Source organism: Sander vitreus, chromosome 17, assembly GCF_031162955.1.
Source record: "Sander vitreus isolate 19-12246 chromosome 17, sanVit1, whole genome shotgun sequence".
In the NCBI taxonomy this organism is placed as follows: Eukaryota; Metazoa; Chordata; class Actinopteri; order Perciformes; family Percidae; genus Sander; species Sander vitreus.
In genome coordinates, this window is record NC_135871.1 from 25227680 (window position 1) to 25252006 (window position 24327).

At 40.6% G+C, this 24327-nt stretch overlaps 1 protein-coding gene across 2 annotated transcripts in view; it reads right to left on the reverse strand.

Annotated features, from left to right (window-relative positions):
* Positions 1-396: 396 nt before the first annotated feature.
* The window catches only part of ugp2b (UDP-glucose pyrophosphorylase 2b), a 37827-nt gene continuing 13896 nt past the window's right edge, over positions 397-24327 (reverse strand). For both annotated transcript variants that reach the window (XM_078272545.1, XM_078272543.1), the window contains exons 4-10: positions 21111-21296; positions 16719-16852; positions 11802-12099; positions 8964-9161; positions 4030-4272; positions 2967-3071; positions 397-1947 (exon numbers count right to left, since the gene is read on the reverse strand). In XM_078272545.1, the coding sequence (XP_078128671.1) occupies positions 1840-1947; positions 2967-3071; positions 4030-4272; positions 8964-9161; positions 11802-12099; positions 16719-16852; positions 21111-21296 (1272 nt within the window). In that variant the 3' untranslated portion in view covers positions 397-1839. The remainder of the gene's footprint in view (positions 1948-2966; positions 3072-4029; positions 4273-8963; positions 9162-11801; positions 12100-16718; positions 16853-21110; positions 21297-24327) is intronic.

The following is a 24327-nucleotide window of genomic DNA, read 5'->3' on the forward strand; positions in this document are numbered from 1 at the left end:
CATTAAGGTCATAATCTAAGCAAACATCCAAAACAAAAATAATTCACGACATTGTGATATTTTTCCGTAATCTACATCACACAGGGACTGAACAAATAAAGGCCTTCACTTTAACATGATTATTACAGTTTTGAAAAAACTGAAAGGGCACCAAACAGGCAGAGACGCAGGCTGTTCACACATCTCCTCTCTGCCACAAACTCTTGGGAGCTTTTCAGCCAAGACAAGCCCAAGGCTAGCCTGGACACTGGAGGTGTAAATCTAACCACTTCAAGTCTATTTTATGCTCTATTGGGTAGAAGTCTTAGTTGCCATTGCTCTGGAAGAAAGTTACTATTTTCACTTGACTACGGCACGGTTCCACAAATTCATAATGTATTGTTGTCCTGTAAAAAGCAAAATGGATTAATTTAAAGCTGCTCTAAATATTTATATTAACAATGGATCAAATGACTACCTGTAGGTGAAAGGTGTCACTCAGAGAATTATCACTTGACCTCAGCTCAGCTGAGCTTTTTAGCGTATTTCAACTGACTGTTTTGGTTTTCTGGCATGCGACTTTACCGTTTTGATCCAGTGCCACCGCTCTTATCATCAGCATCATTTGCAGATGCAGCAGGCAGCTGTTTACAGCAAAAACTCCCTGATGAACCCACTCTATGCTACCTGCCAGCTTTAAAACGACGACGAGACAACGAGGGAAATGAATGCACGTTTTCTATCCACTACTGGCACTAATTCTCCAGTCCAGTTTACGTAGAACATTACAGAAGAAAAAGGGCACAACGCGATTACATCACGAAAACAGCGGCAGTGAAACCTCAACTGAACAAAAAAAAAACACGTGGTTTGCTGTATGTATTGATTTGAGGAACGTTACAGTCTCCCTCATTGGTCCACACAGATCTGATGTTTTCGTCTCTTCAGTGGACGCTTGAACATGCTTCACATCCATCATGTTCATCTAGAATGGATGATACGTCTGAGGTAAAAAGACAAATTTAGGAGTGATTTTACCACTTATTTTATCTTTCATTTGAGTTATCGCAGGGCGGTATGAAGGGTTTGAATCTTTCTGTGTGGATGTTCTCTGTGTGTCTGCGTGGACGATAAAGTGGAAACTGAACTTCCTGGGAGTGTCGATGGTTGCTTATTACTATGTATTGTATGTACCTGTGAGCTAGGACAGGCTCCAGCCCCAGGTATAGATAATGGATAACCGCACATTATATCAGTTATTTCTTTCAGTTGGACATATCTTGTCACCGCTGTATTTTGTGGAACCATGCTGAGTCTGATAGTGAGATCTTAGCACTTGAAATAAATGCTCAAAACTCATCATGACTTTACCTCTCTATGTAAGTACACTGTGTGATTGCATTAGCAGTGCTGTAAGAGCACACAGAGGATGAAGATGATGATACATTATTATTATTATTATTATTATTATTATTATATCTATTTTGAGTCTGTTTTGGCAGAAAGGAGCAGTCAAAAATCACAGTTAAAAGATAATAAAAAATAGAATCTGATTTGTTGTTTTTCTCTCTAATATGGATTTAAGTCATTGTTTAATATAACCGCTAAAAGGATTGTATTATTAACACTATTTGAGGTTTATATTTTATAATAAACAGCCTGCAGGGGGCAGGATATCCCAGCTACAAGCACCCCCAACCATCAACCATGTAAACTACTACCTATCTGCAGTAGCACTGCACATACAATCACACATACCCTTTAGGGAGAACAATGCGGTGGAAAAATTACGGGTCACATTGCTGGGATAAAGCCAACTAGGTCACATGGTGAGGGCGCGTTTTGTGTGTGAAAAAGGTGTCAGTGGTCCATGATGCGGAGGTTGCCAGATACGATTTTGTTTTCCAGCATGGAGCCGGCCGGAATATCAATCCGATCTCCGTGGTTGGCGATGATGATGACGGTGCCCTGGGAGGAGGAAGAGCGATGGGTTTAGTTTTTGTTTGTCAGACGTAGAACGGGAGGCAGGATTTAATTGAAGCAATACATCAATGACAGCCACCTGCCAGCAGGGCCAGTTACTGTCATTAACACTGGAAGCTTCTGTTACGTCCTTGTTAAAAATGTACATGACCCGAGGGATTGCAGTCTCTCAGATTTACAGAGAAAGGCCAGTAAAATCTAAAGCTTTATCTCTGTAATTTGGTTTCTCCATCTGCCCCCGAGTGTCCCTTTGCACTTTATCTCTTCCACATGAATGGAGATGGAAACAAGAAAAAAGTTGCAAGTCTGACTTCACTCGTGGTTTGTGGCCTTTTTAATACCCACAGTGTATCTCGGTGTGGGCACCGGAATCAAAAATGCGATGGGCTTTCTGGGTTGTAACGCTCAACCGAAGAGACTTCTGCACATTTAGATTAAATACAAATGTTGTGCTATTTATTCCCTTGAAACTAGACTGGGGAAACCCAGCCCCATCTGATGGAGATTTGATTTTGCCCTGCAGCTCAGGCTGGAAACCTGTACGTTTATCTATCCTGCTTCTGTTCCAAATTTGCGGGGACCAATCACAAACTGGCTTATCCACCTGGCACGCTATTGGCGGGTTTAACGCGATGACGATAGAGAAGCGACCAAGCAGCTTCTTGTTTACATTCAACATAGCGGCCACCGAAGCGCAGCAACCCGTTGATGCCGCTGTCGCTGCTACATCACCCGGATCGTTGGTCTGATTGGTTGAAGGACTATCCAATTGCGTACAGAGTCATTTGAAGTATGCCCGTTGATCACGCCTCTTGTGCAGTAAAAAAATACAGAGCAGACTCCCCAGACTAATGTTCAATCTTAAAACATTGAGCTTGGTCTGGTGATAGCCAGACTAACATGAAACCTTTTAAAACCCAATTGTGTTTTACATGAAAGTTTAAAATGTTGGGTTTTGATCATGTATGCAACAGATGCTTATTTCCAGTAAGAAGATGTTTTACCTTGAGTGAAACGTTTTTCCCAAGGGTGACGTCTCCAGACACCGTCAGGTGGTCGAGCTCCAGCATGTCGGGGATGCTCTCGAAGCGGGTCAGGTACTCCTGAACCTGAACACGGACGCACAAACAAGGACATTTGTAAACGACCTACTGTATTTGTGGGAGTCTTTTCAGGATCACTTTAAATAATTTCAGCCCTGTAGATCTTCTGGCAAAGCATTTAAACCTACTGAATCATCTTTTTAAAATTCTAGTTAAGATCCCAATTATTCCAACATTACCAAAAAAACATCATACTGGCATCTAGAAAATGTACTTCTGAGAAGTGTAAACTTTTAGTATTACGTAATTATACAACTACCATCAGATTAAACTGAACTTGCAATCAATTTGATTTAGAGTGAAATGTTATAATAAAGAGACTTTATTTAAAATAAACAAATGATGGAGGGAGTGAGGCGACAATGAAAAAGATCTTTATCAGCTGTATGTTTTGTATTATGTTAAAAAAAAAATAATAATAATAATAATAATAATAATAATAATTGTTAGTCACAAAAAAAGAAAAGATCTTTATCCTCTTCGGTAAAGCCAAAGAAAAGAAGACTAACGCAGCATATAGCATCGGGGCACGAAAGTGACAAATACATACATGAATACAGTAAATATGATGAATAAACGCATAAACCCACACGCATGTATGTTATCCCTTCCGTATCACTATTAAGTCACAATAATTTTATTTTTTTATTTTTTAACACCTTTTTTCCAAGTATTGCTTCCAAAAAGACCTGCCGTACACTTCCATTAGATACCACTGAAACTACCTGTGTGGCTCTATAGGAGAAGAGGAAAGTGGGTGCCCACTTTTCTTTAAGATTTTAAAAACATTCTTTGTGATTTGGGTGAACTAAACTTTTAATGTCTGTGGTTTAGTTTTACATTTAGGAAAAAAAGGAACACATAGCACCTTAAAATCAGCACAGAGCGTCTCATTCAGTAGAATACAAATAACTCCCTCAAATCATCAACATGCACAGAGTGAGCAACATGTTCTTATAGTTACCTTGGTGAAGGAGCTGCCCAGTTTGACGTGCGGCGTTGTTGGGAACTCTCTCCTGGGGCTCATGGTGAGAGAGCCGGCGTCCAGGCTGTACAGGTTGGACATGACCAGCAACAGGTCCGACGTGGTCTTGACGGGCAGGAAGCGGCTGCGAGGCACGTTGATGCCCAGGGCGTTGTCGAAGCATTTGATGGCGGCGCCGACCGCCGTCTCCAGCTGGACGACGTTCTGCCCGCCGTCAAGCGTCTAAAGACGAACCAACAGAAGAGAAGAGACATGTTGGTTGTTGCAGAAAAAGTACCTTGGTTCTTTAACCCTCGCGTTGTCTTCACCCCAACCATGCACTTGTTGTCCTCTCAGGTCAAAATAGAAAATTAACACTTTTTTTTTCTTTTCTTTTCAATATTTTTGTCTCTTTTTTGACACTTTCTTTCAAATGTTTTATGTCGTTTTTTGGACACTTCAATGTTTTTGTCCCTTTTTTTTTTTTTTTTTATATAAACTGTTGACGCTTTTGTCCACTACCACAAGTACTGTATACGCGCCACTCACCAACTTATTACCACTACTGTTACACTTATTTTTGGAATTCATGGTCAATAAACCTCTTTTTAAAAGGAAATTATACCACATTTTTGAGTCAAAAAAGTAGAAATTATGAATTATTTTGACTAATATTAGAGTAATGTATGTCGATGGATAATCACAGACTGGTGTTTGTCAGTTTAGTCCGAATACTGTTAGTCCGAGAAACCGTTTACATTTTTTTTCAAATGCTATACAATTGAAGAAAACACTCAAAATGTAATGATCATTAATTGTACCTGCGAAGATCGTTGTAGAGAACCATCCATGTTATTTTTGGGTCATTTAGTTAAAAAGAAACCCATATTTCTGATATTAACATTTCGATAACAGGGACAACATGACATTTTTTGTTGCTGCTGCAAATGTGAAAAACAAGAAGATTTTGTAATTAGTGCATTTGATTCATATCGCCAAGAGGAAGTTACTGTTCTGAGATCAAAAAATATTTGTCGTCTCATTTGGTTCTCCATAAACATCAACCAAGTAGGACCTGGTGGTAGTTTTCAGTTACATCAGCAGGGAGTTTCATCCTTCCATGCTAACCCTGACCCTGTCGGGCAGTCCACCACTTTGATACTAAACTACTATTGGATGAAGGAAGTTTTGTACATGTGTGGTCCCAAGAAGATGAATCCAAAAAAACTTTGGCGATTCCCCTGGCCTTCCCTCTAGCGCCATCATCAGGTCAACATTTTAATTTGTCCAATACTTTGGTTTATGAATAAATACCTGCAAAACTGCAAGACATTATGAATAGAAAGCCACACGCACGCCACTTGCTTTGTGTCCTTTGTGGTGCATGGAATTGATTCCCCTGAAGATCCATTTCCAAAGAAAAAAAAAAAGAAAATTCCCGCACACACTTGTCACCTTTGCATTAGTTCACTGGTCGTTGACGTTTTCGGTCACAAGGACCTTTCGCAAGACGTGTAGTAGTCTACTACAAACCAACGCAGAGGTGACAAGTGTGTGTGAGAATTTTCTTCCTTCGTTTGTTCTTTTCTTCTTTGTAAACTAATGACATTCCCATCAGGCTCAGCTGTACTTTTAGTGTCGTTTAGTGCAAATTAGCATGCTAACAAGCGAAACAAAGATGGTAAACATTGTACCAGCATGTTAGCATTGTCATTGTGAGCATGTTAGCATGCTGATGTTAGCATTCAGTTTGAAGCAGACACTGCTGTGTCTAAAGGCCCGGACACACAGAGCCGATAATCGGCCGTTGGACAGCCTGGCGAGGTCAGTGACTCGAGTCTGTTCAGTGCGTTCCGTGCCGTCGACCTTCATTTTGGCCGATTTGACATGTATAATCAGCGGGGCGGGCACTGCCGGCAGTCGGACTCAAACGACCCATCTGATTGGTAGAGTGCTAACCCGGAAACGGGGAGCGGAATGAGTGTGACTAGAGTCTCTCAAAATCTCACGAAAATCTTTTAAACTTAGTAAACCCTTTACGGAGCTGCTTGCGTGGCTGAAGACTCTTCTTAAAGCTTGTTGGAGTTTAAGACGTTTTGGGTGATGTTTCCTAATGCCACAGAGGTGAACATGATACACTAAAATGAGACTGAAAGGTTTCACAGGGCAACAGTGATATATACAACAGTGTTAGAATTTAATGATCTGGGTCTCAGGTATAACTACCAGAAGGAGTTATGCAACATTCATCACTTCATGGATGCTTTTAAACTAAGTGCCTCTCAGTACCACGAGTGCACACAGTTTTGACATGCATGGGTCCACAGCGCTGTATAACAGGAGCGGATCTAACTCTCCACTTTTAGTGCCGCACTCTTACCTAGATGGGACCACACATTAATGTAAAGCCACACGGCTCTGCCCTGTAATGACCAGTTACATAACACTTGCTACGTCACAGGTGTGTGATCCTGTAGCCGAGGGCTGGGAAATTACATCTATAGGCGGAGAAAGCATTAATCAGGAATCAGGCTGGGGTTCGGCGGTGAATTTATTACACTGGTTGCAGATCTTGCATAGCCTGAGGCGCTGCTTCTCCACTGATGGGGAGGGGGGGGAGCAGAGGCATAGTGTGTTGCCTCTGAGTGAGCACAACCACATCAAGTCACATCACGTCGAATTTGTCTGCTTTGGAGGGCAATAAAGGATAAACGTGCGCAGGGAAGACATGGAGCCTTAAAATTATGCTTGAACAAATCATGCTAATCCACATCAGGAAAAAAAATAATAATTAAATTCAACTGATCAAGCGTTTACTCAAACATCTCCTTCATGCTAAATTAGGCAGCTACATTTTTGCTGCCTTTTCTTTTAATTAATTCGGACAAGTCTTTTCTTTCTTAAAAGACGTGTGAAGATTAACTTGAGCTGGACAAACAAGATCAGTAAGAAAAGTAGAATGAAAGGCAGCTTTACATTTTAAAGTTTCAGAAGGCCTCTGAAGTTTAATATTCATCTTTGTCTCTCTTATGTCATCACTCACACACACACACACTCTCCCTCCAAACACACAATCACACACTCACTCTCCCTCCAAACACACACACACACACACACTCTCTCTCTCCCTTTACACACACACTCTCTCTCTCTCTCCCCCCCTTTACACACACACACACACACACACACACACACACACTCTCTCTCTCTCCCACACACACACACACACCAAGTGGAGCAGACGAGCCACCAGAGAGCAGACCAGAAAACTGGATTGGTTTGAAGCTCCTTTTCTCTCTCCTTCGTATGCAAAAACCTTGCACGACAACAAACGGCTCAGAGAGTTGATCCATGCAGGACGGCAGAAACACAGAGAGGCTTTAGAATATAGGCATTCTCGGCACGCTTGGATTTCTTTTCGCAAGATATGATTTATTCAGAAGTGGTGGTCTCTGTAGAGAAGAGTGTGCAGATATCTCTCTGCTCTATGCACAGCTATGTTGTCAAACGCGACAGGATGGACATGGTAAAATGGAACAGATTACGTTATTTTGTTGGCGGGTTATTGAAAGTGAATGGTTTCATCCGAGCATCTATTAAAAAGTCAAGTCATACTGGTGTGGCCCGTCTTTGAATTGCCCCCCACAAGGCTTTCAACAGCCGACGATGAAATGATGATGAAAATACATTCATGAGTCGTTTCACCCTGATGGGCTCCATACTTCACTGGAAGAGAATAATGAGGAAGAAACATCAAGACTAGAGCATCTTTCCAGGGAGCAGAATTCAGTAGGCTGATAGTATTAGTCTGATTAAGATGACAGAGGAGAAGAGCTTGTGTTTTGTCACCGTCTCTCTCTAATGCCTCATGTACATTTCTTTTCTATATGACAACCCCTTTGTTATGGGCTTTGGGAGATGTAAACAGAGAGTACAATGGTGCAGCAGGCTACAACTTCAGCCCTTTTTTTTTTAAAGGCTATATTTGTTTACATTTTGGCACCATTAAAATTTTGCCAAATTCACCATTAGTAGTTCCTGTTTACAGTGTACCCATGTATGTACTGATAACTATCACTGGATTACTTTGATACTTAAGAAAACTTAAAAACGTGATGATTCTCAGGCAGGTTCTGGAGTTACATGATGTCTAAGCAGATTTATCAACGTTATCCTCGGGAAGTAAAAGTCCCGCTGGATCAACAAATATGTATCATGTCCAAAGGTTCAGATTTGACCGATTCACAGATAGAAAACTTCTGTAATAGAGGATGTATTTGGTTGTTGACTCAACAGGGTTAAGAGTCATGTTAGTAGTCCTCATAAACACTGTTGTAAAGCTGTGTTACAGTAATCAGGCTTAGTCACCAAAATCTTTTGAATGTAGCGGTGAGTAACATGTTCTCACAGTAATGATTGCTAGTAATGTGTGATAGATGCCAGTCCTTGAACTTTGGTCTGTTTGTTTTCACATTATTTCTAAGGTATTTACCTCTATTCTTGGACCAAATCCTTTACTGATCATCCTCGGCTCATCTGAATCAACGATAAACCTTTTTACAATTAAAAAAACTCGGTCATTCTTATTCCTTTAAGACAAACTACATTTTACACCTTCGTAATAGTCCACAGTATAAAATCATGCATATAAAATTAGGTTTTTGGTTATCTAGGCTCCATTGTGTTGCCTTTTTTTTATTAATCTATGTCTCCCTCAGTACTTTACTGTTCCTTTAGATTCATGCAGTTTCATGTTTTGGCTTTAGAACTGTTGAACCGAGCAACAACTAAATAATTATTATTTGTACGTGAAGCAAGCTACTCCATAAAAATCTGAATTGTTCTGTAATTTGGTGTTGGCTATGCCTCAGGAGTGTGTGTACCGTTTGTGGTATTTCGCCTTGACTGTGTTTTTCAGCACCCCCTCCACTGACCTTGGGGTTGACTATAACCTCCAGGTCCATTGCCTTCTGTTCCTGCAGCTTCTTGATAGCAGCCAGAGAGATCCACAGGTTGTTGGTGTTGAAGATCTTGAACTTTGACACCGATTTGAATTCGTCCACGTGGGCTTTGGGCACCTGGGCGATCTCCAGCAGACGCAGTTTGCCTTCATACTGGATCAGCGTGCCACCCTGAAAATCAGAGTCAGCTATTTATACAAAATGTTCTCAGTATGTGAGGAATGGACTCCAAGGTGTTGACGTTTCGGTCACAAGGACCTTTCTCAAGACGTATAGTAGTCTACTACAAACCAATGCAGAGGTGACAAGTGCGTGTGAGAATTTTCTTCCTTCTGTCTTTTCTTCTTTGTAAACTAATGACATTCCCATCAGGCTCAGCTGTACCTTTAGTGTGGTTTAGTGCAAATCAGCATGCTAACAAGCTAAACAAAGATGGTAAACATTGTACCTACATGTTAGCATGTTAGCAGAGTCAGCTATCTATACAAATATTATTCTCAGTATGTGAGGAATGGACTCCAAGGTGCAACAGAAACTTTCCCTGACAAAATTATACATTTTTCATAATGCCACTGCATTTTATTAACAATGATTGCCGAAAAAGGATTCTTTACAGCATTAACGTTTGGTTGGTGTAAGTAATTTCCCACCTTGCTAGACCTAAAAGCAAAGCAACCCCTAACATGTAATACTTGTAATGAATAAATGTGGCAATCAATAAAATACAATCCAGTCTTCCAAAATATATTAAACGTAATCTATGAAAACAAGTCTTTTTTCACCTACCTTTAATACTACTGTGGAAGAGGCCATTTACATCTACAGTAATCCATTAACTAAGGTTCCCAGACCAAGTCAGATGCATCATGCAACTAATCAATTCAATACATTCTTTGTCACATTAGACTTGAAAATGGCACCGCTGAGGGGGGCAGCCTGTTGCTCACCTATGAGCTTTTTCTTATGTTTTTACTTTCTTTTTAACTATACTTCTATTTTACTATTTATTATCTTTACTTATATTCATTCATTGTTTGTTTATCTGTGTCTTGTACTTTACCCCCCTGTCCCTTGCTGCTGCAACAGTGTGAATTTCCCCATAGTGGGATTAATAAAGGATTTTGAATCTTGAATCCTGAATGAATGTGTTTAAAAGTAGTTCTAATGAAACTGCTGAGTAATGAGGACACTGTTTCTGGAATGACGCGTGGCTTTTGAATCTTACAGATGTCATTTTTTTTAAATGGTGCAAAGTGGCACAAACTAAATTATATTGCGTTGAGGGTGGAGGTAGAAATCTCAGAGAGAGACATCTCAAAACCGTGGCACATAAAACACAACGGTGATCATTTTCTCACCCAGCAACTCTCTCTCCCTTAATTCCATACAAAAAGACGACTTCTGTTGAATTTTGAATCTCTTTGTTTACTGGATATAATAACTGCGCTGCTACTATATTCTGAATTTTGTTGTGGTTGTATGTTGTTGTGGTTGTATACAAAGTAGGAGTACAAAGATATCTTATGTCCACAAAAAACAAACAAATAATGCTGTAATAACTCATACATGGAACAAAGCCAGAACATCCCACCCATGTGTAAATACACACTATGTAAATACTGTGACAGTATGAATACAGTGGTCAGTATAAGTGAATACACCCATGCTTGTACAAATACATCTAGACGTGCACACATCACTCCCGTTCTCTACACCCTACATTGGCTCCCTGTGCGTTTTAGAATCAATTTTAAGATTTTATTGTTTGTTTTCAAGGGATTAAATGGCCTGGCCCCGGAGTATATGTCCGAGATTTTAACCCTGCGTGAGCACAACCGGTCCTTGCGGTCCTGGTTTTAGAAGTCCCAAGGTCTAGGTATAAACGGTGGGGTGATCAGGCTTTTGCAGTTGCTGCCCCGAGACTCTGGGACAAGTTACCCCCTGATATTCGGACGACTACAGATGTAGCGCTTTTTAGGTATAAACTCAAAACTGTTTAGAATGGCTTTTAATACGTAGTAGTGGTGTGACAATTTCCCTCTCCTATTTCTATGTAACCTTTTCTGATTTTACTGTTTCTATGTTTCATTCTTTCTATTGTATGATATGTTATATGATGTGTGTTTTAGTCTTGGTTTCTGATGTGAAGCACTTTACCTGCTGGTTACTGTAAAGTGCTATATAAATAAATGTTGATTGATTGATTGATTGATGTTGACTAAAAAGAGGAATAAAAAAAATCATCTTTTGGAAATTGATCTTAATGCCTTAATTAAAACAATGAGGAAAAATCCTACCTTTAAGGACACCAATTTTTTATTTTTATCTAGAGACTGGCATGGGGTACTTTCCATAAGCTCATCTCTCAATGCAAAGCAAACCAGCTATTAGGCTAACTGAAATAAAACCATGCCAATCTCTAGGTATGGTGAAGGTATGTGATGATGGGGGGCTATTTTAATTCCAATGGCCAAGGGAACTTTATCAGGATGCATAGTATCCTGGATCCATGAAATAACTGGCCTTTAAAAATAAAGATCTGCCTGCCTCTATGGGAATTTAACATAGAGGTGTACTTACTTATGCCCCCTGTATTTGAAAGAAGAACAGTTATTTATTTACGATACATTATACATTCACAAAGAAAATTGGTGTCCTTAAAGGTTGGATTTTTCCTCATTGTTTTAATTAAGGCATTAAGATCAATTTCCAAAAGATGATTTTTTTATTCCTCTTTTTAGTCAACTTAAGCATGGGTGTATTCACTTATGCTGAGCACTGTATATATAAACCTCCTCCTCCTCCACATACCTTGACGTCGGCGCGCGTCTTATCCGTCACCTCCATGATGAACTCGCAGCGCTTGCCGTTGGGCTGGCTGACCAGGTGGTGCAGGATGTGGAGGTCGACGGTGGCTCCCAGGTTGTCGATGTTGGACAAAAATATGTACTCCTTGCCCTGCGCGATCAGCTGTTCCAACAGGCCTGAGTTGTAGAAGCTGGCGTAAATGTCGCCGTGCCCCGGAGGGTACCAGCCTTCTGCGCTTTGCCCGTTCATGCTCAAGTTTGTGGACACAGGGAGGAGCGACTCTTTGTTGATGCGAGGGTACCTAGACAGGACAAACAAAAAGTCCACAATAAGATCAGACATGTTTTTTGGTTGTTTTAAGTTCACTTTTGTGATTATTAGTTTATAAACAAACCAAATGATAACTCAATGTCATGATTTATTGTCTGTTCGCCGTATCGTACTGGTTGGGTAGGGTTCCTTTAAGATTAGGGTTCATCATAGTTTAGCTTCATTTAGTTTCCCTTAACCATTATTTTGCATTGCACAATTTAAAAATGAATAACTTTGATGACCTTATAACTTTTCTGCTGAGCTGTATGAAAGACTGAGCCTGTATCCTCGACAAGCTTCAGTATGATCATGAAACTTCATTGGGTTGCCCTTTTTTTTCTTCAGAAATTGCACTCCTTTAGCTTAAAGTACGTCAGCTCTCAGCTTAAAGTTGAAGTTTAAAAGCGTGGAGCAAGAGAGCGGACTTCAATCTACTTCTAGAGAGGACTGAACCCCAACTTAAACCTGGATTTATTTTAGGCCACGTCCACAAAAAGACGACTTCTGTTGAATTTTGAATCTCTTTGTTTACTGGATATAATAACTGCGCTGCTACTATATTCTGAATTTTGTTGTGGTTGTATGTTGTTGTGGTTGTATACAAAAGTAGGAGTACAAAGATATCTTATGTCAACAAAAAACAAACAAATAATGCTGTAATAACTCATACATGGAACAAAGCCAGAACATCCCACCCATGTGTAATATATTAGCATAGTTGACTTCCACTTCCCATCATAACATGACTTGCTAGACTAACGTTCTTTTAATACATCCATGGACTATAATAACTTTTACCACTCCTCATTTTATAAAGGCCGCTGCAAGAAAACGTGTCTTTATTTACATTGTATAATGTGCTGTTGGATTGCTTTTTATTTTGCAATTCTGTCTGCCATCGGACATGATCGCAGCACGCTAGCTAGCAGAGCTAACATTAACGCGCTAACATTAGCTCTGCTAGCTAACATCGGCAGTCAAACAAACATCAATGAACCAATGTCTTTTTGATAATCTACACGTTTTCTTGCGGTAGCCTTTCTACAATAAGCCGTGGTAAAAGTTACTATAATCCGTTCAAGGAGTTGATAAGCAGACAGATTAGCTAGCTAGTTGATAAATTGTCTACTTCCACTTTATAAACAGCTAACCATAGCAGCTAGCTAATGTTAACGTTACGTCGCTGCTGTAGCGGTCAGCTACTTTAGCGATGTTTAACGTTAGCTACATAACGTTAGCAATATATCTTGTGTAGAATCCAGGACTGGTTTTCGAATTTTTTCACCCTGAGTCCAGATTTCAAAAAAGTGCGTTTTCAGGCAGTACGTTTACAGAATTCGTTTGGACGGTCGGCCCAAACGATGCAAAACGTGCATTTGCATCAAAAAGCGACTCCGTGTGGATGGCCCTTTAGTGTAACAAGATGTAAACACAACACTGACATGGTTGTTATGACAAACATGTTGCCTATTTACACAGACACAGAGCAGAACAACATTAGCATTTATTTGGAGTTGAGTGTCCATCAGATTTTTGGTCTCCACCAGCTCTTGAGGGAAATATCCGTCTCTTTAGTTGCTAAATGAGATGGCCTTTAACTATGATATAACATTTTTTTTAAATCAGTCAGTCATTTTTTTTTGATGACCTTTTATAAACAGCTTTCTCCTCTTTTGTTGGTATGTAAAAGGTCTGTTATCTCTTATATGTAAGTAATATGTAGTTCTAAAATAAACAATAGATGAACTCATTTATTTGCAGAGCTGGGAATCCCAGCCTGCGTGTAAAGGAGATAAACAGCACAAAGACAAAACAAAGACAAGCTGAAATCTTTTCGTCCCACAGCTAAGTCAAAGCCAAGGAAACTTTGCGACTAAATAGCGTGCCGAGTGCCATGTGAAGTTTTTCTTTTCATATCACTGCAGGACTTCAAACAACACCAAAGAAGGGAGATTAGGCAACAAGCCAAAAGAGCCCAAGCCATCATCTCTGTGTGCATTAAAGTGATCAAAGGGTTTCTGAGAAGGATCCGCGTCAGGTTGAGTTGACAAACCTCATCACAGGGAACAGCACTGAGTGGGAGCTGGCTGTGTTTTTGGCAGTTTGAGGATATTTCAGAGTGCAGATGAGCTGGTCAGGTGAGAGGAGCTGCACAGTAGAGGCACGGAGGCCTTTTTAACAAAGGTTTAAGTCCAGCTGACTGTTCTGGGAAGATGACTCAGAGAATGAGTGGTTAGATGAGACTTTAAAGCTTCTAAGTCCTGAACATGTTGTTATGTCCACAGAAGTGTTTTCCTTTCCTGGATCCAATATAATTTTTTTTTTAGATAATCTTTTTGGGCTTTTCCGCCTTTAACTGATAGGACAGTTAGGTGAGAAAGGGGAGAGAGAGAAGGGGGGGGAAGACATGCAGGAAATCGTCACAGGTCGGACTCAAACCCTGGACCTCTGCGTCGAGGCATAAGCCTCAAAGTATGTGTGCGCCTGCTCTACCCACTGAGGCAACCCGGTCACTCTTGGATCCAATATTTCTGCCTCAGAAGGAACAGTTATTCTTTCCAGGGTACACAGGGGGAATGAACATCTTATCAAAGAATTAATTTTTTGTAACCAGTGAGTAGGAAGTGGGTTGAAAAAAAGTTTTAAAAAGAAACAAAAAACAAACCGACAGACCCAGTGTTAGACTGTTATTCATTCTGCTCATCACTTTGGTAACCAGGGAAGTTAATTTGACTAAATAACACAAAAAGAATTGGTAAAAAAAAAAAATATAAAGTGTCTGGACAATTTGTCTGGGGGATAAAGCAAATTGTTTTCCCCTCATCAACTGGAACACCAGATAGTGTGATGAGCAGTGAATTTAATCTGCCTTTTATAAATTACTCTCACGAACTCGACCACAGACTTCTCTTTGTTCTCCTACTGATTGACATTTCAACTATTCGACCACTCTCTCTGTGCTGACATTAAATCCAAGAGTGACAGTACCTCCCCTCCCTCCCCCCACAACACTGCTTTGTACTACACTCCTTCTGGCACACAGAACATACAAGTGCTTTAAATAATTCAAGGGAAACAGCAAAAAGCAAGTTCCACTTGACTGACAAATTGGAGACACCAAGGCATTACATATTAATGGCTTTCTCCAAACATGACATGGCATTTCCCGTCTCATTTCCTGCTCTTGACAGATCAGCAGCACACAGCAGAGGACTGTCCACTGGCTACTCAGATACTGAATATAGACCAGTTCATTGTTAAGAGTTCATTCAGCACGTGTGGGTTTAATACCGCGAACTGGTAGTGAATATATGGAGTGTCTAAATTGGCCAATACTGATACAGAGTTTAGTTTTTTCTCAAATCTTAAGATTTTAGTTTCAAGTCTTCAGTCCAGTTTAATATCTGGTGTGACAGAGAAACAACCTCAGCCTACACACAGTGGGCCCTATCTTGCACCCGGCGCAACGCAGCGCAAAGCCCGACGCAAGTGTCTTTGCTAGTTTAAGACCGACGCAGTTGTCAATTTCCCGTCCAGTGCCCGCGTCGTTTAAATAGAAAATGCACCTGTGCCCATCTGTGCGCCCATGGGCGTGCTGGTCTTACAGGGAGGTGTGTTCAGGTGCATTCTTGGCATATTGCTATCTTGAGGCAGTGGAAAGTGATCGCACCATTGACCAACAAAAACCTGGTCTAAAGTCAACAACGCAGCATTTCATTGTTATTTTAACTGTGCATTAGCAAAATACTGTTTTGGTGGCACAGTGCTCGTGCCATATATGATCTGCTCGCGCACCTTCACTTCACGCAGTTTCTTCTCCTGAAAATCTCTCCAATCCACCATCATAATAGCAATGTGCCAAGATACGAACGTGCCTGGCTTTTAAAGGGAATGGGAGATGACACTCCGATTGGTTTATTGCATGTTACGCCCAAAACACACCTATGATTAATTAAGACTAAGTATAACCCTTTTGAACCATAAGCCTGGCGCACAGACCCTTTTTTCTGCCGTCAAACTAGCAAAAGTGGAGTAGTACAAGCCCTAAATGCACCTGCGCCAGGCATTTCACGCCGTGTGCTTCGGCCCCTAGTATTGTAGATGTGACGGTGTATCAGCATAGTGCTTGTCAGGGATGTTTGCTCTGAACTAGTCTATATCCACGGCGTTCAACTTCCGGGATTGCTCCATTGCCGCCGGAAATTCCCCCTGATGTCCTTCTTTTCGGCCGGATGTCCATTACCTTCCGCTTTCTTTGTGTTGGAATTTTAAACTCTGGTGGATTTCTGAGGACTATGGTTATCTCTGCAGGGTAAATCCAGACAGCTAGCTAGACTATCTGTCCAATCTGAGTTTTCTGTTGCACGACTAAAACAACCTTTGAACGTACACATTCCACCAAAAACAAGTTCCTTCCTGAGGCTATTTTTTAGAGGCCCCGTTGTCCGGTGCTTAGCGCCGCCCAAGACGATTGTGATTGGTTTAAAGAAATGCCAATAAACCAGAGCACGTTTTTATCCTATCCCGGAATGCTGTGTGGACTTGCCAGACCCTTAACTGTTACTCAGCATGACATCTGCTTGACATAGTTCTAGGGTGTTCTCTCACTTGCTCTGGTTGAAGGTGTGTATCTTGACACGGTGGTGTGTGTACTTCTGCAGGATCTTCTTTGTGTCTTCGTCTGTGTTGAAGGAGTTCATGAGAACCAGCGGCACATCTGTGTTGTAAGTCTTGTTCAGGTGCTGTGGGGCAATAAAAAAAAACAAACAACGAACACAACGTAGTAAATGGCAGCAACCTTTTGCATTGTTTATTTTTGTTAAGACCGACTAAGCAACAGCATTTGTGATTTTTCAAGGTACAATTTAGATTGCATTCCTAGACTATATATACACTGGTACATACAGTATATATAAGTTGACCCACTAATTCAAGTGAACTTTAGAGTTTATAATGGTAATTTAAAAACACGTCATTCAGTTTTAGAGTTGGATTATCATGTGACCAGATGAGGTGGTGCGGGTATTGTATTTGCAAAATCAATACAATATAAATGATAAACAAAAAAGGATTAAAGTTGAAAGTCTATAACTTAAACCATTTTGTTGTTGCGTTTGAGAGTCTGTTTTTTAATACAAATTTAAGTGACAGTTATAGCAGTTGGACTTTGTAAAAGGAGTGACATTATCAGACAGTACAGCAATAATTCAGTACATCTGAATTCCTGCAGCGTATAACACGTAATAAATACTAAGAACAGCCCAAGAAACAATGTTTCTGTTACTTGATTGTGTGATTAGAATGAATACAAAAGGAGAAAAATAATACCTGAGGAGAGAGAAGCATTGATTTTACCAAGATAAGAGAAAATTAAAGCCAGTAGAGGAGAATGATGACAAATGGGATGTGAATCAGTGGGGAGTGGTTGACGTGAGGAAGTTGCTAAAAAGTTTAATTTCCAGCCTGTGACAGAAAACAACATCCACTGGATCCCCAAGCAATCTTAAAGCCCCTATGTGTAGAAGTTGCGTTATTATTTAACCTTTTAAAACTACTAAACGATTGTTTGTAGAAAAATGTAAGAAATAAGAGCATTATTTTTTGTAACAGTGGTAGTAGCAATATAGAAAGGCAATTGTGGTGAGAGGGGGAGTGTGGCCCGCAAAATGGTCGAATTATTTGGATTTTTTTAATTTATTTTTTACATTTTATTTCTGCAGTTACTGTAACTGTTTGATTACGTTTTCTGTAAGTGTTATCGCTCTACATGAAGGGTCTAAATGTTGTTTCAAAGTGTTTTTCACACTGCAATGGGATTTCTTTTCTTCACTTACCTAATTTTTTGTTAGGCTAAAAGTACTAAAATGTAAACATATATGACAGCAACTAACGAATATTGCTGTTATTTATTAATCTGTATCCTAAGTATTTGCTCAATTCATAAACTTATCTTTTGGTCTATAAAATTGCCATCAAATAGTGAAAAACACATTTTCCCAAAAGCCCAATTCTTCAAATGTCTTGTTTTCTCTGCCCAACAGTCCAAAACCCAAATATTTATTTATTACTATATCAGACTAAAAAACAAATATTCACATTTTTGAAGAACAACCAGTGATGTTTTTACTTAAGAAATGATAACAATAAATCAGTTACCACAATAGCTACTGATTCATTTTCCACCTATCAGCTCATCGTTTCAGCTCTTAAAAAAAAAGCCTTTAAAATACCGGACGTGTTAGTTTCACTTGCAAAGACCCCTCAGGTCCTTAGAATATCGACGTTACCTGAAAAAACTATCCCTTGGTGTCCTGAGTGGAAGCTATGGCCCTGTTTTCCAGAATAAAAGTGGTTGTCAGTTGGACTGCTTCTGTAACGTTGAGCTGCACTCTTTTAAACTTCCATAACTCAACTTGCTTAATTTAACAGATGTAGAAACTAAACAGCCCCTCAGGTGAAAGCAGTAAATCTTCAGCAGCCAGGTGGCACCATTCCAGTAAGTCCACTCTTCCATGTCACCTCTTTAGTGCGAGTGTACAGGTCTCTGCACTACAACTGTCCAAAATAAATATGCATGAGGGGCGTTGTCACACAGGAGACCTGGTTAGAGGTTGGTGTGTGTATGGGATCCATTTTCTCTCTTTCTAAATAGCCCAATTCAGTCAGGAGGTAATCTGACCAGACCTGAGCAGAAAATGGAGAGCAGTGACTTGGACACAGAGAGCAGTGTGCTGGGAGGAGAGAGGCGTCCCATGAGGGAAACACACAAATACCACAGGGCCACACATATAAACTCAAATTACACAATACTGTACACACCAAAGCTCTGGCATCATCGTCTCTGACAGATTCATGACAGATTTCTTTGTACTGAGGCTGAAACTTTAATTTAGCTCTCCAATGCTAAAATAATGCGATTATTGTTTATTTATGTATTTGTGGGACATTATTTAAGTTTGAACAAACATAAAAGAATCAAGGAATTACTTGGATTGCTGATGTATGCAATACTTTTTTTATGTTATGTCTTGATTTATCGTCAGGCACAAATAACCACAACCCCCTTCCACAAACACAAATGTTCACACACCCTCCTTTCCTCCAGCACACAGCCTTCTTCATTTCCCTGCCAATCCCACAGACCTACCGGCCTGCACACCAACAGATCCTCTTTCACTACAACCCCCCCCCCACCCCCCCAGGTATCACACTGAACTCCTTTCAAAGAACCTTCAGCTCTTTTTCCAGAAAAAACACGTCTCTCTCCCTGCGCCCCAGATACATCAAGTAATAGAAGCTTGTGCCTGGAGGATGATTCACACACAGCAGCATAATGGAGAGAAAGGCAGAGGACACGACATATTTGCTTGTAATTGTAATTTTCTGTTTATGAAAAGGAGAGGTGGTGTTATTTTCTCCCCTGAATCCTCTGACAAACACATTGTTCTGTACTCTTCTAGCTTGGGTTAATAAGTAAAAGTCTAAGTTCCTCTCGGAGTATTATATTGTTCTTATAATACATCCATGGTTGCGGACTCCACGTCTGCTCTGCCCCATCCCTGCCCATGTTCAAAAAGCACCTCAAAACATTTATTTTCACTAAGTCCTTTGCCCCCACCCCCCCCTATTTGTTAAGCAACCTTGGGTACCATGAAAGGCACTATATAAGTCCAAGTTATTATTATTATTATTATTATTATTATTATTATTATTAATTATTATTATTACTACTACTACTTCTGACAACACATCACTTCCTGTTTCCATGCCCCACCCATTCTGACATCACAGCCACATCCTGGCCACGTTCAGCCCCGACAAAAGGTAGCAACACACGTTTTTTTAAACTGAAAAGGGGGTGCGTTGAACACCCTGTTGTGTGCGCAAGCGCTCTACCTTTTTATTACCACATTTACAGACATGTCTCTGCTGTTTGGGTATCACCATTTTTCTCAAGTAATTAAGAACAGGCTCTTATTTACAATGGCGACCTGACTACACATTAGTCACATTATACACAGCCAATAAACGAGAGACACACCCACCAAATAAGAGAAAACATAACTCAAAGACTGTTGCACACGTTTCATACCATTCTGAGAAAACATGTTGTTCAGCCAGGAAACTGTAGCAAAACTGTGCACAGCGTTTTGAGATTCAACGTGCCCCATGTGTACTATTGTGGCAACCGGCCACCTCTGAGTTAGGCAACACCTAACCAAATGCTGCCAAATCTGGGCCACAGTAAGGATGCAATTTGTAAAAACAAGTTTATCAGCTGTGGTTTGAGAGAAAAGATAAACTAACCAACAGACTGTGAAAAGTTCAAATTAAAGCTTTTATCCATGGATGGATTTACAGACTGAGGAGCAAAAATAAAAAACAACCAGCTAAAAACTATGAGATGAGAACAGCTTCCAACAGAAAGTGAGAGTTGGAGATTAGGCGTCACAGATGCCTGAACTTATCCATGATTTCTTCTACACTGAAGATCTAAAAACCTATTTGGTTCTTAAGCCTAAATTGTAATGAAATACAATTTGGGGTGTAAGACGCTGACCATGTAAATCTAAATCTAGCCAAGGACCTTTGCACCATGTCCTAACCCTTACCCTCTTTCTTCTCTCATTTCCTGCGTAACTCTACTGTCTGTTATCTAACAAAAGCAAAATGTGCCCGATTGGCCAACAGGAAGCGGCCTTGTGAATTAAGTTATTTCTTCTCAATGCATAAAACTAAGTTACAACTCCAATTAATTAATTTTAAACCTGCGTTCATTCAATGATTGTTGAGGGCAGCGCGACATGCTGTGAACTCAACAGTGACATATAATCACTTTTATAAAGCTGATATGGTAAACACGTTGGCAAACAGTGACTTATTTGCACATTCAATAAGTGATAATATGTCTTAGGTCATGACATGATGTGAGGACCCAAATAAAGAACATCTGCTACATTCTCCAAGGCCTTAAACTTGAGTATTGATAGGTTTCTGTACCTCTATCTGCTGCACCGTGAGGTCCAGAAAGGTGTTCTCGTTGCGGACACTGATCAGGCTCTTGGGGCCCTTACATCCCATGCTGGTTCCCAGGCCTCCGTTCAGCTTCACCACCACCAGTTTGTTCAGGCAGTCAGCCACGTTGTCCGGCAGGCCTCGGCCAGCAATCTTATCGTAGGGCTGGATCTGGAGGAGAGGGGGAGAGGGGCGTTACGGAAACAGCAGGTGTACCTATGAAGTGCTTTTAAAAACCAACAACTTTACTCCTCTTATAATTTCTACTCTTGTTTAAGTGTTTATTATTGTGAACTGCACTTCCTGTGAATCAACAGTGTTGCTGGTAATTTGATGTCTATATTTCTTGGATTTTACAGATTTTAATGCTTATTGCAAATACATTAGAGGTGTTTTTACCAGGAAACCCATGAAGACACATTACACATTTTGTGGCATGTTTATGTGTGAATGGTGCAGATAGTTAATTACGATGGCTTAATGCACAACAAAGCTGTTTCAAAGTAGTCTTCAGCACTTCTGTTGGCAAGGCAGCAAAAGCCATTGGAGTATGGTGTGTGTGTGTGTGTGTGTGTGTGTGTGTGTGTGTGTGTGGCCACGTTACTGGTCAATATTACAGCTCTTACATCAGCGTGTTCACACATAATGTATTGACTACCTTCTAGCAGGAAGGAGTGAAGGGAGGATATGAAAGAGGATGTGGTCGTCTAAATCAACAAACCTCTGTGAACCAGGGACACAAGTTCACAGGAATGTCATCTTGGCAGCAGGATCTGTTTTCAACAGAAACTTACTGCTTTTCAACAGTTGTGCTTCTCCTCAAGCACCATTCAGCTCGATTGAATTTCATTCTTTTGGGAACATTTTAAAATCGAGTTAAAAACTGTGAGCAATGTGCAGAAGCATCCAGGGACAGCAAATTCTAACCAGATGTTACAACAGCTTTTTGTTGTCAGGAAGTGAGTGAGCGTGTCAGTGATAAAGTCTAGTTCTGTATGAGTTTGCCTGCATTCTTAAAATAACAATAAATGTAAGATCTCAGATGGTGTGTATTAGAGTGCGGATCGGGCCGCATTTTTCTGTCCGAGCCCAGCCCGCGTCCGACAGAGCAGTAACTGAACCCAGCCCGAGCCCGACAGGCATTAAGATATTTATGTCCGAGCCCACCCAAGCCCGACAGTTAAAATCTTGTTTTTTTTCCTCATACTAATGACACATGTATGTTTGTTTGTGTGGAAAGCCCACTTTTATTAAGCAACTGTAGGAAGGCATTCGGAAATGTCAACAGAGGAGCACATTAGCGCACACGGGGGCAACAAGCGCACGTTAACACAGCATTTTTAAATTTAAAATGTTCAATGCCTTTTCGCACCGATGTGACCGAGCCCGACCACATTTTCTAAATATCTGTCCAAACCTGACCTGTTGGGTACCGTCGGGTCCCGACGGGCTCGGTTCGGGTATCCATCCTCTAGTGTGTATGTGTTAGAAAATTAAAAGGCCAGGAGGCCATCCTGTGTCCTTTTCTCAATCAGTGACAGCGGACACACACAGCATCCTGATGGAAACAGACGGTCCCCCCCTCTCCCTCCCCCTACTCCCTACACTAGTGCAGACTGAGGCGACAAATACAACAGACAACCTCGACACAGCGGCCGCTCACTCCCTGTCCCGTTCTTCACAGAGATGGCAAGTGATCATAACGAAGGACCAAAGACGCTTCATGGTCAACAATTGTAAAGTGTTAACTTGTACATGCATTACAGTGGTGGCAGATACAAATCCCTGAAGGTAATGGAAAATAATAAAAAGAAATCCAGCGAGTAAGCAGGAAATTTTGAGGGAATGAAGAGGCATTATGGCATATGGGTTGTTATATTGAGAAAAATGTTTTTCAGCTGGGATCGCCATCCTACCCCTGTACCCCCGGAGTTAAACAGCTTCCACTCCCAGATGTTCATTTCCCTTTCTGGCCAATGTAGATGGGGGCTGCATTTTTGTTTCCTCCTGTGTTAAGTTTGAGCTAATGCACTCCATCCAAGTTAACACAACACTCAGTGGTATGCAGGTTTGACCAGACAGCTGGTTAAGACTACTAATTCTAAAGCCATCAATTCTAATGCAAACCGCTGTAAACTGTTTTTTACTTTTCACTTTGATTGACAAGCTGCTGTCATGGGTGAGAGTGAGCACCTGGAAGAAACCTGCAGGACATTTTAGAGCAAAGAGATCCCAGACATGGATTACAGTTTTAGATCGACACAGATACACGCCAGAGGGATTACAAATGTTATACAACTAAAATATGGTTTGCACCACATGTTAATCAGCATCAGTGCAGGAGGGAAGATGGCTGCATGAGGTGTTTACTTACATAATATATAAGTAGTATGAGTAATAGAGAACTATGTTTTGAGTTGCTGTTACTGAGACCACAGCAGCAAGAAGGCTGTATAATCTAATAAGGAGCGCATGCATATTATTCAGTTATTTTATATAAGACATAAGATAGCTATTTCAGTTAAAGTTATACTAATATAAATTTATTAGCCTTGCTAATTGCATCCTGTCAGCACTGTCGTTTGTACTTGTATGCTGATACTTTCTTTTCATTTGTTTATTGTAGAACCACACACACACAAGCAATGGCGCCTCTGCAAAATAGCCTCTGGAAGGAACTTGTTTTGGTGGAACGTGTACATTCAAAAGTTGTTTTAGTCGTGCAACAGAAAACACAGATTGGACAGATAGTCTAGCTAGCTGTCTGGATTTACCCTGCAGAGATCTGAGAAAATGTTAACTGTAGTGAAGAGAATAGGTTGATGCTTAGTCTAGACGTTAGTTCTGGGTTTATCACTAGGTTCACTCAGGTGTGTTGGCCAGAACACCACTTAAGGCCAAGTATTCCAGAGTATGAAATGAAGAGCTGAGAGATTGTTCTTATTCTGTGTGTGTGTGTGTGTGTGTGTGTGTGTGTGTGTGTGTGTGTGTGTGTGTGTGTTTTCTTCTCATTTATGCACACTCTGAAGAAAACTCTGCTGCTCACAACTACAATCCAACAACTGACTGACTAACTGTATCAGAATGCTTATTAACTGTGTGACGTCAGCTATAATATACAAACCAGCACACGCTTTGGCCCCCCTGATAGGGTTAGGGTTATGTGAACTTTTGTCACTTAATATTTTGTGATAAAATACAA